The 19,572-nt window shown below is 43.3% G+C and overlaps 1 protein-coding gene across 1 annotated transcript in view; it reads right to left on the bottom strand.

Moving 5' to 3' along the window:
* Positions 1 to 19,572, bottom strand: part of LOC137535839 (zinc finger protein 721-like) — a 58,481-nt gene that overhangs the window by 19,373 nt on the left and 19,536 nt on the right. Inside the window, exons 8-9 of the mRNA XM_068257726.1 lie at positions 13,724 to 14,463; positions 1,824 to 2,701 (exon numbers count right to left, since the gene is read on the bottom strand). Of these exons, the coding sequence (XP_068113827.1) occupies positions 1,824 to 2,701; positions 13,724 to 14,463 (1,618 nt within the window). The remainder of the gene's footprint in view (positions 1 to 1,823; positions 2,702 to 13,723; positions 14,464 to 19,572) is intronic.

The following is a 19,572-nucleotide window of genomic DNA, read 5'->3' as shown; positions in this document are numbered from 1 at the left end:
TTTTGCACTTTTCTTGAACATTAAAGATATGAGACTATTTTTGCAATTGGTTTCTGGCGCCTCCCCTTCTTTATCATATCCGTGTAATTCATGTTGTAGTTCATTGTGTTGTTGAAGAATCATCCCAAATGTCTTGACATTGTGCTCGTATACTGACAGTATCTATGTGTGTTTATGTGGCTTTTTTTATTGTTCTGTGTATGTACTCCCTGCCCTGTATATAATGTATACCCTGACAAAGCGTTCCTTGGGTGAAACATGTTGGGTCTGTGTTTATATGGGAAGGGGGGGGGGGGGTTGCTACATTTATCCTCACCACCTACTCACACACCTTTTCTTGCCCTCATTTGGGCCGAGTGCAAGCTATTATTAGGCACTATGGCTTCTTTGGTATGATGTATACACACCTCGGCCAGAGGTACCCACAACATGTTTCCGGCACTATGTGCATATGTATGTTGTTGTTGCCCCCGATTTTAATTAACTTGAAAAAGTTAAATTGTATTGCCTTTTTGGGGCCTGTTCTTTAGCATTCCGTTTTGAACATTTATTTCCCCAAGTGCTCATCTCTAGTTTTGAGTCTCTGATATATGACAAGTTGTGCTTTATTTATGTGCATGTTTACAGGTATGTATGTTTCCCACACTCACACCATGAACATTGCTTCTCCTGATGTGCAGCAAATTGTGATTAATACTCAAAGCATTTCCCACACTCAGCACAGGAGTATGGCCTGTCCCAAATGTAGATTTCTACACTCATACTATGAATATTGCTTCTCCTCTGAGTGATGTCTCTGATGTGCAGCAAGTTGCGATTAATACCAAAAGCATTTCCCCCACTCGGCACAGGAATATGGCCTCTCACCTGAGAAATGCTTCTTTCTCTAATATTATTCCAATCCACACATTCTGAAGGAACAGCATGAAATTTTAAAGCAAATTTAAAGTGAAAAATTTAACAGATACTGAATTCTTTGTGTAGTGACAACCGTATACAAAATTCATTCTTATTTTCACTTATAGGGCTTATATTCGGACTCCAAATTGTGCAAAGCATCCTTATCAGTGTGACATAAAATCTGGGCTGTTCAGCTCCCAACAAAAACAAATAATTAGCTTTTCAGCACTTGCTTGTTACCAGGAGTGTTTGTTCAGATAGATAAAAGTGTTCCATGTGCATTTTAGGGTGGAAAAAGAATATCAAATTTATAAGGACGCTGTTTTCCTGTACATTTCCCACACTCAACACTAGTGACTGACAAGCAGTGGTTTACACCCAAAATATTTCCCACACTCAGAACATGAACAGGAGTTTCAACCAGTGTGACATCTCTTTTGTATGGCAAGCAATAATTTACATGCAAAACATTTCCCACACTCAGTACATGAATATGGCTTCTCAGCAGTATGATGACTATTGTGTATGATGTGCAGTGATTTAAGCCCCAAACCTTTTCCCACACTCAGCTCATGAATAGGGCTTTTCACCAGTGTAAGATCTCTCATGTCTGAAAGGAGAAGATTTCCAAACAAAACATTTCCCACAATCAGCACATGAATCAGGCTTCTTATTTTCAATATTTTATTGGTCAAAAAAATAGAAACTTCAACATGAAGCAATCTCAGCACAGAAAATCCCGATAATCAAATTACAGATATCCAAGTTATCATAATACCGTATAACAAAGTCAAGTTAAAATGTAGCCAATGCCTAAGAAATTACACAATATAATCATTAAAAACAGCACATGAGTTCCTATGTGTTTCTTGCTATATCTCATGACCTCATCCATTCTCCTGTGCTATATCTGCTTATATAACATCCAAACAGGGTTTCTCACCAGTGTGAGATCTCTCATGACAGACAAAACTTGATTTCCAAACAAAACATTTCCCGCACTCAGCACATGTATAAGGCTTCTCACCAGTGTGAGATCTCGTATGTGAAATAAGCTCTGATTTCTGTACAAAACATTTCCCACACTCAGTACATGAATAAGGCTTCTCACCAGTGTGAGATCTCTCATGTGTGAGAAGGTGGGGTTTATGTCCAAAACATTTCCCACACTCAGCACATGAATAGGGTTTCTCGTCAGTGTGACATCGCATGTGTTTAACAAGATTTGATTTACACCCAAAACATTTCCCACACTCAGGACATGAATAGGGCTTCTCACCGGTGTGAGATCGCTCATGTATAACAAGGTGTGGTTTCTGTGCAAAACATTTCCCACACTCAGTACATGAATAGGGCTTCTCACCAGTGTGAGATCTCTCATGTGTGACAAGGTATGCTTTATGCCCAAAACTTTTCCCACACTCAGCACAGGAATAGGGTTTCTCACCGGTGTGAGATATCTCATGTCTGACAAGAGCTGATTTCCAAACAAAACATTTCCCACACTCAGTGCAAGAATAGGGCTTATCACCAGTGTGGCATTTCTCATGTCTGACAAGATGTGCTTTCTGAACAAAACATTTCCAACATGTGGAACAGGAATAAGACCCTCTAGCAGGGGGAGAGCTGTGCTGGGTAATGGGTCCCTTAGGGTTAGATAGGTGAGTGGAATCAGGGGGAATATTTGGGGTAACCAGGATATCTGCAGGAGACTCTTGTCCAGTGACATCATCATCCGTTGTACAGTCTGTGGATACAGAGAGACGAGTCTCTGAGAGGTTCCTGATGCTCGGACTCCGCGCTGCAAATAGAGAAACATTATCACTTCCTGTTAGAGATATCTGAGGGGAGGAACAATTATTAATTGTCAGTGAGCTGCTGAGAATTCCAAGTTGATGCAAAGTTTATGCAGATTGGAAATGAACCAGATGAAGCTGCATAACTTTGCATATATTATATTCTTGTGTGTCACGCTAGAAGGGTGTCGAAATAACAAAAACACTCTTTGCTGAAATGGCTGCAAACAGAAAGCCTCTCAATGCCTTCATTATTGACCTGTTAGAGTTTATATTCTTAATTCTTTTGTTTTTTGGGATACCCATTGCTTCCAGGTGCAGGGAGCTGTGATGGACTCAAATTGTGGGCCCTCCTTCACCAACCTGTCCCTGAGGGGATGGGAGAGACATTTTTCTACTGAGGAAAGAATGCAGGGATTATATAACATCATTGTATATATGACATTCTATGTATTTGTACAGCGGGGGAGCTGAGATGGGGAGAGAATCCCACCAAAGCCCAGAAGAAGGCCAAGCAAAGACTGCTCTTCCTGAGGCAAAGAAAGAAGTTCAGCAATGCTGTGTGTACAGATGACCAGCTTCTACACTGCCACCATCACATCTATCCTCTCCTCCATTATCGTCTGGTACGCAGTCACAACTGCAAGCAACAGGCACAGGCTAAGTTCAAAAAGTAATCAATGCATCGCCCCTGCCGCCACTGGTCCAGGGAGTGGGGGGGGGGGGGCACATATACTAGCCCCCTGTTGCTGGCTAACTTTTTTTTTTTTTATAACAAATTTTATTTGAATTTTCTCTTTGGCACGCATTCGTCAGAAACAAGTTTGCAGAAGTATGGTAAAGTCAGAAATATATGTCAAAAGCAATGATATAACTTCTACATCATTATAGCTCAGCGAGTATATAGCACAATAGAAGAAAATGGTAAATTTTTCCTTTCTACACTGAGATATATCAGCCCAATAGACATAGTATTTAAAGACAAAGTGCTTTTAACCCCTGCCCTTCCCTCATCCCTTCCCACTCTTGTCATCTCCGGCTGCCCCCTTACTCAGAAAGTTAGCTCTATGTTACCTCCAATTTCCCTAGTGTACCCATCAACTGCTCTGTTAAGTACCACTTTGTGTCTTTGAAGGGGGAAACAACCTCAATCAATTCTTGCCTGGTAAAAGACCCTAAGATAAACTGTCTCCAGGTTTTGAAAAATGCCTTGGTTTTTTTATCTTTATGCGTTAAAGCTTCCAACTTATCAATTTTAAATAAATGAATAAGTTCCTCCTTGACATCCCACAGCGTCGGAACGCTAGTGTAGATCCATTTATTAAAAATTACCTTGCGGGATGCCATTAATATCAAATGTGCTAGTTTTGACATGTTAGCTTGAGGTGTCGAAGGACCCTCCGAAGAAGAGACATTTGGTGGGCTGTAATGGAATAGCAGCAGTAATGGATCAATTTTTGGCTTAATTTTGCAAATTGTGTTTATATAGTTTGTTACTTTGACCCAAAAAGCTGAAATTATCGGGCATGTCCATAGACAGTGAAATAGGTCCGCCCCTGGTGCAGTGCATTTAGGGCATATTGGGGAATAATGAGGAGGAGGATTTTTATATTTTATGTTAAATGCATATTTAGCTCTATGGATAAGTTTCAATTGCGATTCTCTCCAACTTTCCCCCAAGATTAACTTCCGTGATATCCGATATCCTTCCATGATTTTTTTTTCTATGTCCTCCCCCGGAATGTCCCTCGACCACCGTGTCAAATTATTTAAGGCTTTAGTAGTAATACGGACCTGTTGTAGATTTGATTGTATGGTTGATAAAGATAACTTATTAGTTTGTGGAGAAAGAAATTTATCGAGATCATTTAATAAATATATCAATGAGGATTTTCCCCCCTCATCTCGGACATATGACTGCAGTTGGCCATAGTATAAGAAATGATGTTTCGGAATACCATATTTGGAGCGGATCTCTAGAAAAGACATTAACCTGCCTTCTCTTAGGTCAATAAGATTCCCAAGTCTTTTTATTCCCTTTGCCTGCCATTCTAAAAAGCCGCCATGAGCAACACTAGCTTGGAACCCTGGGAGACCCCATAGGGGCATATATTTTGACACGCGACTGGGCACACGGAATAATTTACAGAGCTCTCTCCATGCTACCATTGTATCTTTGACCGTTCTACTAGATTTTAGTTTTGGGGGGAAGTGTTTTAAAGGGGTATGAAGTAGACCAGTCAAATCCCACGGTTCTGCAAAAGCTGATTCCAGGGCACAGTTAGAGTAGAAACTAGTCCCATTTATCCAATCCCTTATGTTACGCGTCAAACAGGCTAAATTGTACCAGCGAATATTAGGAATTGCCAAACCACCCCACTCTTTTGGGAGGTGAAGCTTAGAAAGTGCTATCCTGACCTTACCACGTCTCCATAGGAAGTCCGAAAAAGCTTTATTAAGGATTTTTATATCCAAATGCTTTAATAGTAAAGGTAGTGTTTGTAGTGGGTAAAGCAGCCTTCCGAAACTAACTGATTTAATGAGAGCTGCTCTCCCCATAAGGTTTATTGGCAATGTTTCCCAGCTTTGCAATTGTCGTTTGATGTCCGAGATGAGGGGCTGATAGTTCAAAGCATAAAGTTGGCCAATATCTTTATGGAACTTTATTCCTAAATATGTAACCTGAGTACAAATTTTCACTGGTATTTTGGTCCTATCAACTGAGGGTGCTACGGAGGACAGGAACATCAGTTCGCTTTTTGTGATATTAATTTTGAATCCACTATGACTCCCGACCTCCTGGATCACATTAAGTACTCGAGGAAGTTGGGTATCAGGGTCGCTCTGAAAAAGCAACACATCATCCGCGAACATGGCCTGCGATACAGAACTCCCCCCAATGTCTATTCCTTTGTTTTCTATTGCTAGTAATCTGGCCATTGGTTCTAGAGCCAAGTTGAATAACAGTGGTGACAGCGGGCATCCTTGACGGGTTCCCTTTTCCAGAATAATATTATCGGACAAAAAACCTGGGGTATATAACCGTGCTCCCGGATTTGTTTGCATTGCCAGAATTAGTCTACGTATTGACCCACTAAAACCCATTTTATCTAATACCAAATTTAGCCATTCCCAATTCACGTTATCAAAAGCCTTTTCGGCATCTATTAAAACAATTGCACTATTTTTGCATGATTTGGGGTAAGCCCGTACATAATCCTGTACTAATAACAATTTACGTATATTGGCTACTGCCGAGCGATTACGCACAAATCCTACTTGATTTGAATTAATCAACTTGGGAAAAATATTCGCGAGTCGGTCAGCTATAATTTTAGAAAGTAATTTCAGGTCCTGGTTGATTAGTGAGATTGGTCGATAGGAGCTTGGTGACAAAGGGTCCTTGCCTGGTTTGAGTAAGAGTTTTATATAGGCCATATTTGCAAAATTAGGATACCTACCCTCTTTTAGGATTTTATTGAACAAAGATTTTAAATAGGGGACTAATTCCATCCGTAATAATTTGAAGAATTCAGGGGTAAACCCATCCGGGCCTGGGGATTTCCTATTTTTTAACTGTTTGATGGCATCACTGATCTCTCCCTCTGTAATTGGAGCATTTATTTCAAGTAATTCCTCCTCAGAGAGTGTGGGTAGTGGTATTTTGGCCAACAGGGCCAATTTTTCCTCCAATGTCCCGCTTTCAGGCTGATTTGTATATAATATTTTGTAGAAATCTTGAAAGCTGGAATTAATTTCCTTAGGGTTGTTTATAATTTGGCCTGAGGGAGAGCGTAGCGATGCAATCACAGTAGACTGGAAGGGAGGTTTAGCTAATTTTGACAGCAGGGTGCCCATTTTATTGCCAAATTTGTAGTAATACAAATCTTTATAGGATCTAATATACATTTCCCTGGTTTTAAAATTTGCATCTGAAATAGATTTTGCCTTCATCCAACTCATCTTAAGTTCCGGAGAAGGGTTGTCTAAATATGCTTTATGAGCGGAGCGTAGGTCTTTCAGGGATTTAGTATATGTTTCATGTGACTGCTTACGTTTCCCTGCTATGTAACTGATAATTTTACCCCTGATAGTAGGTTTGGCGGCCTCCCAAAATAAAAAAATATCCTTAGCATGCTCTTTATTGTCCTCTTTATATTCCCACTACCAGTTAAGTAGGAGCTTCACAAACCCCTCATCTTCATATAAATAGGATGGGAATTTCCAAATAATATCCGTCCCTCTAGGGATTACCGGGGAGTATTCTATCTGAACAGGTGCATGATCAGATATAACTAAATCCGAGATGGTTGCCTTGACAACTTGTGGCATAGCCTGTGTGGAAATTAAGAAATAATCTAGTCTTGACCAGACGTTATGCGGCGCTGAATGGAAAGTGAACTCTTCTCCATCCGGATGGAGGAGTCTCCAGCTATCGTTTAAGTCGGATGATCGCAGGTAATCCTGGAATAGGACTGATTTGGAAAGTGTTAAAGGGCTGGGATTAGTTTTTAAGGACCTATCTTCACAAATATTGGCAAGGGCATTAAAGTCGCCTCCCTGGATTATCTTGACTGGGCCCGATGAAAGGGTAGCTGTCAATAGTGAGGCGAAAAAGGATTTATCCTCATCAGTTGGTGCATAGACATTGAATAGTGTAATGGTTTCTCCTGCTAACTTTAGCTGAAGACTCACCCATCGACCGTCCTTATCTGATGTTACGTTTGAAACTACCCCTTGTAGATTTTTGTGCAGTAGAATCAGGACACCTGCCTTGCGGCCTTGGGCGGGAGACCCGTATACCTGACCCACCCACGACTTCCTCATGTACTTAAATTGTTCAGCACTAAGATGGCATTCCTGAAGGAAGGCTATGTCTGACTTTAGCTTCTTCAGATGCCGCAGTACCATAGATCGTTTGCCGGGGGAGCGAAGCCCCTTCACATTCCAGGACGTTATGTGTAATGACATTTATCCAGTCTTAATTCGAGCCTTACAGTGCAACAATCAAACATTTGAGATAACATAAATCTCGAGGAGCCGGAGATGACTAAGAACCCACAAGTTTCCCCCCAACCCATCCCCTTCCCTTGTTCTAACTCTAGACCCTTAAGGGGTCTTTTAATTATCCTCTTTAAGAAGAAAAAAAGAAGGAAAAAAAAAAAAAAAAAAAAAAAAAAAAGATCGTGCTGGCTAACTTTTACTGGAGCACCTACACCTAGCTAACCTATACTGGGAGACTCCTGTACCTAGCTAGCCTATACTGGAGGACACCTGTACCTAGCTAGCCTATACTGTGGGACAACTGTACCTAGCTAGCCTATACGGGGGGACACCTGTACTTAGCTAGCCTATACTGGGGGACACCTGTACTTAGCTAGCCTATACTGGGGGACACCTGTACCTACCTAGCCTATACTGGGGGACACCTGTACTTAGCTAGCCTATACTGGGGGACACCTGTACCTACCTAGCCTATACTGGGGGACACCTGTACCTACCTAGCCTATACTGGGGGACACCTGTACCTACCTAGCCTATACTGGGTGACACCTGTACCTACCTAGCCTATACTGGGGGACACCTGTACCTACCTAGCCTATACTGGGGGACACCTGTACCTACCTAGCCTATACTAGGAGACTCCTGTACCTACCTAGCCTATACTGGGGGACACCTGTACCTACCTAGCCTATACTGGGGGACACCTGTACCTACCTAGCCTATACTAGGGGACACCTGTACCTACCTAGCCTATACTGGGGGACACCTGTACCTACCTAGCCTATACTGGGGGACACCTGTACCTACCTAGCCTATACTGGGGGACACCTGTACCTACCTAGCCTATACTGGGGGACACCTGTACCTAGATAGCCTATACTGGGGGACACCTATACCTAGTTAGCCTATACTGGGGGACACCTGTACCTTGCTAGCCTAGACTGGGTGACACCTGTACCTTGCTAACCTATACTGGGTGACACCTGAACCTAGCTAGCCTATACTGGGGTACATCTGTACCTGGCTAACCTATACTGGGGGCACCTAGACCTGGCTTCCTACACACAATAATCTTCATGGGGATTCCGAAGACAGATGGGCACCACACGTTAGGCGACACAGGACAGGTAATGTATAAATACACACACGGAGGGTACATTTATACACTAGGGGGGCAGTGGCGAGGCAGCGGACGTGGCCTATTCTCATGCTGCAATTGATCAGGAATCGGCCTGCAGAGTATGGGCAGCTGACCGATCTCTCTCTAATCAGATTCGATTAGCGAGAGATTTGTCTCTTGGACTAATCTGCCCATCATCACTAGATGTATGGCAACCTTTACATTTGCATTACTGCAGGTTGAGCAGCTGCAGCTCGGAAGTGTAAATAATCAGAGATTTTGGGGAGTAATTTTGAAATTTCATTTTGATTTGCTTTTGTGTTTCAACTTTTATTAAACTCAAAATGTATACCCAAAATGTATTGTTCTGCCCCAGACCTCTCCACACTACTATCTAAAGTCCCCAAATGTCTATCCGCTGTATCTACATTCATGTCTTCCTGCTTCCTTAAACTCAATATGAGCAAAACAGAGATTGTGATATTTCCACCTTCGCTCTCTGTTCCACCTCCCATAGTCACAATCAATGTAGATAACACCTCAATAGCATCAACCCCCAAAGCTCGTTGCCTAGGGGTAACTCTGGACTCTGAGCTCTTATTAATGCCACATATCAACACATGAACTACCTCCTGCTACTTCCATCTCAAAAACATTTCCAGAATCCGTCCCTTCCTCTCACAAGAGGCAATCAAAATGCTTGTGCATGCCCTAATCATCTCCCATCTTGACTACTGCAACACCCTATTCTGTGGTCTATCAAAAAGCAGACTGGGCCTCTACAGTCCCTACTAAACTCTGCTGCCTGTCTCATCCACCTCTCTTCCAGATCCCCTGAGGCAGCCCCTCTCTGCCAATCTCTCCATTGGTTACCAATTACCCCAAAACTCCTCATGCTTGTATAGAAAGTTCTACACAAGCTATCACCTCCATACATTTCCTCTTTAATCTCCAGATACCTTCCTGCCCAGACCCTCTTGTCCTCTAGCCTGGTCACCTCCTCTCAATCTCGCATCCAGGACTTCTCACGGGCTGTACTCCTCCATTGGAACTCTCTCCCTCAGTGCGTACATTTGAAATCGGCGCCGGTAGACTTGGGCGCAGGATACAGCCGGTATATGGCTGGTCCTGCTTATGCACAAGTCCGGGCCGTGGTAATTACTATTCCCCCTCCAGGCCGCCATGGATAGTGGGTGAATGAAATAATTCGGCTTCCAGTGATCGCTGGAGGCCGAATTATTGTGTTTTTTAAGCACTTCAGCTCTGTCTTCTGGCGGCGCCAACGTTACTCACTGAGTGGCACTATAGACTGATTTCCATTACAGTCTATGGCAGTGCTGGCTGCGCCCAAATCTAGCAGCGCTGAAAAGCACTGCTCCGCCCTCAGCTGTTTTTGTCATGCTCCGAGCCCGGAAACCTTCAAACCTATTCTGAAAACACACCTGTTCAGACAAGCCTATAATGTGCAATAGGTAGCACTAAAGATTCACTGCTTCACCCATTAACATCTGTGTTTACTTCCCTATTGTTTCCTCCTCGCTACCCTCTAGATAAGGCATGGGCAAACTTGGCCCTCCAGCTGTTAAGGAACTACAAATCCCACAATGCATTTGCCTTTATGAGACACGACTGTGGTTGTCAGACTCCCGCAATGCATTGTGGGACTTGCAGTTCCTCAACAGCTGGAGGGCCAAGTTTGCCCATGCCAGCTCTAGATTGTCAGCTCGCAAGGGCATGGACCTCCTCCTAGTGTTTCTCATACTGCTGTAAATTACCATATGCACATGTACCAACTTTAGAGACATCTCAAACATTAGCTATGTATGTATTTGTACTTCTATTATTGAATGTCATGACTGTACAGTGTCTTGAATTTCTTATGTACTATATATTTGTTTCCCATTATTTGTTTTGTACTATGTACAGCGCTACGGAATATGTTGGCGCTATATAAATAAATAATAATAATATACTAGACCCTTGTTTGACACGTTTTGCTAAGATACAGGAAAAAAGGTTATGAACATTAATTGGATCACTTTTTGCACAGAAATCCAGCAGAAACTGAACACCAGGGAGGTTAATGTTGATGTGAACCACCCTTTGACCAGACAAAGTAGCCCCAAATGAAATCAATTGCCTCAACTTGGGCAATGGGAATTGACATCCTTGCCAGATCTGTTGCTTGAATAGTAGGTAGTCCCCAATTCATGGCTAAACTAGGGAATGCAGGTTTGTTCTTAACTTGAATCTGTATTTAAGTCACTACAATGTGCCACCCTGTTTCTCCAGTGTCCCCCCTCTGTGCCTTTTCTGTCCTCCTGTATCTTCAGCGTCCCTCTCTGTACCCCTGTGCCACCTCTGTCCTCCTGTGCCTCTAGTACCCCCTCTGTGCAAGGTGTCCCCCTGTGCCTTCTCTGTCCCCCTCTGCCTCGAGCTCCCCCTCTGTTCCCCTATGCCTCTAGTATCCCCCTCCTGTGAATCCATGGAGCCCCCATGGCACCTCTCTCCACCGTTACCTCCAGTGTCCGCTACTGCCCCTGCTCTCTGCCACCTCTTCAGCGTCCCCTTGCACTCCCACTGCCCCCGTCATGCCACTGTTCCCTTCTATGCCACCTCTCTCCCCTTATGCCTCTAGTGTCCACCTACTGACCTTTATGCCTCCTCATACCTCTCTTTGCTTCCTCTTGTCATTCTGTGCCTACTCCCATCAATCTGTGCCTCTTCTGTGTTCCTCAACACTGCCTCCCTTTATTTGTGTCTCTCAGTGCTTCTTCCTGTCATTGTGTTTCTCAGTGCCTCCTCCTGTAATTCTGTGCCCCTCACTGCCTCCTCCTGTCATTGTGCCCTTCAGTACCTCCCCCTGTCATTCTGTGCCCCTCACTGCCTCCTCCTGTCATTGTGCCCTTCAGTACCTCCCCCTGTCATTCTGTGCCCCTCAGTGCCTCCTCCTGTCATGCTGTGCCCACACCTGTTGTTCTGTGCCTCTCAATGCCTGCTCCTATCATTCTGTGTCCCTCAGTGCCTACCCCTGTCATTATGTGCCTCCTCCTGTCATTCTGTGACCCTCAGTGCCTCCACCTGTCATTCTGTGCACCCCAGTGTCTCCTCCTGTGTCCTTCAGTGCCTCTTTCTGTCCTTCTGGTCCCCCTCTTTGCCTTCTTCTGTCCTTCTTCCTATCCTTTTGTCCTCCTGCCACCACTGGCCAACTTACCTATCCTACCAGGTCCCCCTCTCACTTCTATGTCCCATGCCATTCTGGGAAGTTTAGTCAATGAGATGTAAATAATTACAAGTTAAAGGAATACTATTGATGTATGCATTTATTTTTAAATGCTGTATGTTGTAGCACACATTAGGACAAGTACTAGGAGCAATTTGATTCCTCACACAGCTGTTCCTCTCAGCTGTAAAATCCTCCATCAGTTTTGGCGTCAGTGTTGGATACAAATGTATCTAAAAACTGAGGGCTCCCAGAGGGCTAAGACCATGTCTGCACAGGGGAGTTGCTATCAACTCCTCAGTTTATAGTTTAATTATCACCTTGCTGAAAGATTCTTATTGATATGGTGGTAAGGGGTTAAAGATTCTAGCAATGTGTGTTTATTATCTTTGCTTCTCTTGACTGATAAAGATACTAATAATGCTAATTGTAAACAGTGGTCTGCCCCTCTCAGCAGCTTGTAAGGTGGATGCAGCCTGGAGTGAATTACCTCAAGCAGGCAGCCAGTCTGAGTGTAAACACATACTATTGTTATAGCTAGTTATATTCCAGCAATATTACAGCTCATTTAGTTACCTGTTACCACCTCAGATCAGCCTATTTTTCCTCATGACTCCTGCATGCTGTGAGAGTGATACAGTGAAATACATTTGTGAGCTGTGTGACAGAGTAACCAAGCAGCTCAGGGTGACCCAAACTACTATGAGCTGTGTGAGAAATGAATTTTTAAGCAGGGATAGTGAGAGAGAGACCTGGGTGAATAAATAAAGTGCCCCTAGCACTAGTGGTAATGTGTACACTAATATAGAGTATTAAAAAAAAAGTTGTTTCAATCGATAGTATTCCTTTAATGCAGGGCTGGATGATACACATTTTCTGTGCAAATTTATGCTGCTTGCAAACGGACCAATCAAATCCTACCGAGGTGCAATTTGATTGGTCCATTTCCAGAGCCCATCAGACATGGCTGTTTCTGCACTTTCTGTTGTCGCTGCATATCACATGCTGAGCCGTGTTGCTGAAATATGATCAGCAGTGCAGTGGTGCGCTCAGGCCCATCAGATTCCTACATACATACAAGGACTGTCGCTTGCAGGGATCTTGGTGATTGTAATTTAGTAAACTAGTTCACCATCACTAAAATCGTTCAGAGCTGTCCTTGGTGGAAATATTCCTGTAGAAATTACTCTGACGCTTCTTCTTCTCTGCTGCCTTTTCTGTAGCCTTTTAAAATGTACAAAACATGCTCAAAAGGCTTAATTTTCACATAACTATTCTGTGTCTCCACAGATGAGGTAAAATAAGAAGACGCTGAGAGTGGTGATAAATAAGAACAGGCTTAGATGTTATTACCACATAACAGAGCATTGGTGAATTGACATACATTCTTTATTTTATGAGTTTAATCTGTATTTTAAGAATGGTGTTTATTTCAGCACCGAAGGTGGTAAAATGAAAAACAAACAGCTTAGTGAATTCACCTTGGTGATAAACTTAAATGCAAAATGAGCAAATACCTCCAGAAATAATAATATCACCACTGAAAGTGCTCAGTGAATAAAGCCCACAGTATTATACCAACTCCCCCTCTTATTGGCTTCCTGTGATCCATACTGTGCCTCCTGGGGACATATTAATGAGCTCAATAAGTCTATTTAAAATCTAATGTTTATCACTCACCACTAGTCATCCCCGTAAAAATGTCTTCCTCCTTAGATGCTCTTGTCGTGTCACCCTCCTCCATAGATTGCTGATCACTCCTCACACATGTCTCTTCTTCTTCCTCTTTACTTGTCCTCACCATGTCGCCCTCCTCCATAGACTGCTGATCACTCCTCACATAAGTCTCTTCTTCCTCTTTACTTGTTCCCATCATGTCACCCTCCTCCATAGACTGCTGATCACTCTTCACATACATCTCTTCTTCCTCTTTACTTGTCCTCATCATGTCACCCTCCTCCATAGACTGCTGATCACTCCTCACATATGTCTCCTTTTCTTCCTCTTTAATTGTCCTCATCATGTCACCCTCCTCCACAGACCGCTGATCACTCCTCACATACGACTCTTCTTCTTCCTCTTTTATTGTCCTCATCATGTCACCCTCCACCACAGACTGCTGATCACCCCTCATACATGTCTCTTCTTCTTTTATTGTCCTTATGTCACCCTCCTCCATAGACTGCTGATCACTCCTCACATATGTCTCTTTTTCTTCCTCTTTAATTGTCCTCATCATGTCACCCTCCTCCATAGACTGCTGATCACTCCACACATATGTCTCTTCTTCTTCCTCTTTAATTGTCTTCATCATGTCACCCCCCTCTAAGGACTGCTGATCACTCCTCACATATGTCTCATTTTCTTCCTCTTTAATTGTCCTCATCATATCACCCTCCTCCAGAGACTGTTGATCAACCCTTCACATATGTTTCTTCTTCTTTAATTGTCCTCATCATGTCACCCTCCTTGGCAGACAACTGATCTTTTCTCACATAAGTCTCTTCTTTCTCTTTAATGACAGCATTCACAAGTATCAATTCTCCACCCTAATTGCACAAATTGAGAGACAAATTAATAACTGAACAGAGATAATAGTGCTGCCCCCTCCTTAGGTCCTCCTTGCACCCCCTCCCCCTTTGTGTGGTGACTTCATTCTATACTTACTCTACCCACTGCTCGCTCATACCCATGTTTGTACTAATTCCTCCACTGCTCACCCCCCCCCCCCCACACACACACACACACACACACACTTACATAAATCTATCCTAGAACCTGTGCAATGCCCAACTGGCATAAATGTGCTTGTAAATAGTATATAAAGAGATCCACAAAATTACCTTTTCCAACCATATATTCTCCCCACTTCCTGCAACTTCTCTTCCTGCTGTTACATCACTTCCTGCCTGTTCATGTCCAGTTCTGTATCATGTCTGAAATAGAAACTTGAATTTTTGAAGGCTTGCAAAGAAATCTTGTATAGTTAGTCATCAAAGGTATTACCTATTAACTGTTATGTCTTCAGTTTGTCTTCATGACTAACATCAGACCACACACAACTTCCTGACTTTTAGATCACATACTGTCTTTGTCTTCGTTTGTTCCCATCTATGCATTCCACCTGGGAGAGGTGCGATCGCCATCTTGTGTTGCCTAGGCTAACTGCAGGCGCGGTTTGTGGAAGTACCTTTACTCAGCCTATTATTATTATTAATAATTTTAGTCACTGGCTGCACAATATCCTCATCTACAAATGTATAAAATTCTGTAATTATAATAATTATTGGTCCCCAGTTTCTGGCGCCCCTCCATATAGCGCCCCCCCCCCCTAGATAGCAGAATTCGGTGGACACTTTATATTCTTCATCACCCCAAACAGCAGCAGTTGGTGGCCTCCTTGCATCCAACTTCAGACTGCAGCATTAGGTGGCACCTTTGTCCAGCTCCCCCAGAAAGCATGGCAGGTGGCAATATTTTCCTCCCCTCCACCCCAAGAAAAACAGTTTTGGGTTGCCAGTTTGTCCCCTTTCACCCCAGATAGCAGCACTGGGTGGCCACTTTGCCCCACCTAATATCTGTTATCTGTTGACATCTGTTGCTGACCATTTCCTTCATTGTCATGGTTCCTCTTATACTGGTCTGCAGATGTATGGATTAGAGCAGATAAAAAGTTCCATATGTAAAGGAAATTTGGTTAATAAACGGTTGCAGAGAGAAGCTAGGTAGATCTACAATTTAGATACCCAGTCCCCTAGAGGCCTCAATGAGGAAACCAACTTTTCTGCTTTTTTATAATCTATATTAACACATTTGTTTCCCTTTCAGAATTGTATGACATATGTACAAATAAAGATGTATTATGATTGTAGCCCATCTTGTGTACTCTTATCATAATTGCCATATGGACCTTTCTGGTGGACTTCTGCATTAAGAGTTTTCTGGGCTCCATTTGGACTACGGTGGTTTTCTACAGACTTCTTGGTCGTTATGCATTGGGTGCACCATTTATGGTCTACCGTCACGTTTATTATACGTCATTCCTTTTCGGTGGACCCTGTGGATTCCTTTCTTGGACTCTGTGTTGGACTTGGCTGTCTATTATGGACTGCTATCTGGGCCTCATTTTTGGTCTATTGATATACAGTATCTTGTTCCTCTATCATGTATGCTGCTGTTTCTAAGATAATGTTTGTACTTACGCATATTGTATGTATGTAGCCTGTATTCTGCCCTTAACATACATACATTTTGGTTATAAGTGACAAAGTGCTCTTCGAATTGTTTATTTCTATCATCCTTTATGCCCCCTTTATTTATTATATGTATGCATACCTATTTCCGTGTTCCAGCGTGGTCTAGCAGATATACTTACTTCCAGCATGGTTCCACGATGACAGGAAGTTTCTCCGGCCGGGAGATGACAACATCCGATGTGGGTCACGTGTGCGGCTGGGCTCAGCTCTCACACGTGACTCTCTCTGCACTATTTAGTTGGCGTCAGATGCCATTACATCCAGGAGCTTCCCCCTGCATCTCTTGTAAAAACGGACAGCCACCGGTGGCTCCCTCCTCTTGGATACCTCTCCATATGGTCTGGGTATAATATAGCGTACCATTCTATACTTATGACTCTCGGATCATAGTCGCCTCATCAATCAGCACTTTGTCAATTTTTGGACTTTGATTTCTTGCACAATATATGTTCATGTGAATGCTACTTACTGTATTTTGCACTATTGCTTTATTGCTCCTTGGTCCGTATAGCCCCCTACCCACTTCCCTTCCCTTTCCCCTGCTACACTTTATGGCTTAAAGGGAACCTTAACTGAGAGGGATATGGATGTTTCCTTATAAACAATACCAGTTGCTTGGCAGTCCTGCTGATCTCATTGACCAAAGTAGTGGCTGAATCACAGACCTGAAACAAGCATGCAGCTAATCCAGTCTGACTTGAGTCAGAGCACCTGATCTGCATGCTTGTTCATGGGCTGTGGCTGAAAGTATTAGAGACACAGGATCAGCAGGAGAGTCAGGCAACTGGTATTATTTTAAGAGGAAAAATCCATATCCTTCTCAGTTTAGGTTCCCTTTAATACTAAGGAACCCGGGTTCTATATCTGAGGTTAGCTCGCTGTGAGCACCTCTGGTGATCTCATTTCAGTGCTTTTCTACACTCACCTAAAGGATTATTAGGAACACCATACGAATACGGAGTTTGACCCCCTTTCGCCTTCAGAACTGCCTTAATTCTACGTGGCATTGATTCAACAATGTGCTGAAAGCATTCTTTAGAAATGTTGGCCCATATTGATAGGATAGCATCTTGCAGTTGATGGAGATTTGTGGGATGCACATCCAGGGCATGAAGTTCCCGTTGCATCACATCCCAAAGATGCTCTATTGAGTTGAGATCTGGTGACTGTGGGGGCCATTTTAGTACAGTGAACTCACTGTCATGTTCAAGAAACCAATTTGAAATGATTAGAGCTTTGTGATATGGTGCATTATCCTGCTGGAAGTAGCCATCAGAGGATGGGTACATGGTGGTCATGAAGGGATGGATATGGTCAGAAACAATGCTCAGGTAGCCCGTGGCATTTAAACAATGCCCAATTGGTACTAAGGGGCCTAAAGTGTGCCAAGAAAACATCCCCCACACCATTACACCACCACCAGCCTGCACAGTGGTAACAAGGCATGATGGATCCATGTTCTCATTCTGTTTACACCAAATTTTGACTATCGAGACTCATCAGACCAGGCAACATTTTTCCAGTCTTCAACTGTCTAATTTTGGTGAGCTCGTGCAAATTGTAGCCTCTTTTTCCTATTTGTAGTGGAGATGAGTGGTCCCGGATGGGGTCTTCTGCTGTTGTAGCCCATCCGCCTCAAGGTTGTGCATGTTGTGGCTTCACAAATGCTTTGCTGCATACCTCTTGTAACAAGTGGTTATTTCAGTCAACGTTGCTCTTCTATCAGCTTGAATCAGTTAGCCCATTTTCCTCTGACCTCTAGCATCAGCAAGGCATTTGCGCCCACAGGACGGCCGCATACTGGATGCTTTTCCCTTTACAAACCACTCTTTGTAAACCCTAGAAATGGTTGTGCGTGAAAATCCCAGTAACTGAGCAGATTGTGACATACTCAGACCGGCCTGTCTGGCACCAACAACCATGCAACGCTCAAAATTGCTTAAATCATCTTTCTTTCCCATTGTGAAATTCAGTTTGGAGTTCAGGAGATTGTCTTGACCAGGACCACACCCTTAATGCATTGAAACAACTGCCATATGATTGGTTGATTAGATAACTGCATTAATGAGAAATTGAACAGGTGTTCCTAATAATCCTTTAGGTGAGTGTATATCCCATGTGTATGATGAGCAATATAATGTATGATATATGAGGTAATTTAATATCCAGTGGAGTGGATCATTTTTAAATGTTTTAACATTGATAGTGTCCTTTTTGATATTTGCTAATAAACATTGTGATATTTTCCCATATATATGCGTGTGGTGCTGTTTCTGGGCCATATAGTTGTTTTGCTCTTGCTTGTGATTAGGGATGGCCCTGATTAGAACTCATGGAGAAGCATGTGATCAGTTTGGTCTGCTGATAGATTTGTAAGGTCCTGATTTGCTGTGATGACTTCCTGGTTTAACACGTGATCAGAACCAGCAAATCAGAGCCTTACAAATCTATCAGCTGATCAAATTGATCACATGCTTCTCCATGAGTTCTCCTAAGCAGGGCCATCCCTACTTGTGATCCATTTCTCTAGGCCTTAGCACACACTGATTGCTGGGTGCTGAGATTTATTCAGCATGTGCATTATATGATTTTAGAGTGCATTTCATTTCCCTCAACATCGGACCGCCCTTTCAGGCGTTTTCCCTTGTTGGAGGTGTGGTTTTATGTATTTAGGTGTGGATTTATGCTATGATTAACCAGTTGCCAACTGCTCCACGCCCATTGGCATGAGCAGTGCAGCAGCCTCAGGACCGCTCCACGCCCATTGGCGTGAACGGCGGTCTATGGGGCTAGCAGTAGATCGCGCGCAGCATCTCCTGCTCGTCTCCGAGCGGCAATTGTCGCTCGGGAGACTTAGACGGCGAATCCACTATTTACTTTGTACAGTGCTGCGATCCGCAGCAGCGCTGTACTGGGGACAGCCGCGTGACACGGCTGTCCCCCTGGGACACAGGGAAGCGATCGGCTGTGATAGGCTGAAGCCTATCACAGCCGAACGCGCTGATTGGCTGGCCAGGGGAGGGAGGGTAGTAAAGTGAATTAAAAAAAAAGATTTTATTTTAAATAAACATCAATAAATATTTATAAAAAAACAAACACGGGGGGGCGATCAGACCCCACCATCAGAGAGCTCTGTTGGTGGGGAGAAAAGGAGGGGGGGGATCACTTGTGTGTCGAGTTGTACAGCCCTGCAGCTTGGCCTTAAAGCTGCATTGGCCTATTTAACTAAAAATTGCCTGGTCACTAGGAGGGGGGGGGGGGTTAACACTGTGG

Source organism: Hyperolius riggenbachi, chromosome 10, assembly GCF_040937935.1.
Source record: "Hyperolius riggenbachi isolate aHypRig1 chromosome 10, aHypRig1.pri, whole genome shotgun sequence".
Taxonomy (NCBI): domain Eukaryota; kingdom Metazoa; phylum Chordata; class Amphibia; order Anura; family Hyperoliidae; genus Hyperolius; species Hyperolius riggenbachi.
Note: the sequence above shows the minus strand (reverse complement) of the source record. Positions and strands in the feature narration are given on the sequence as shown.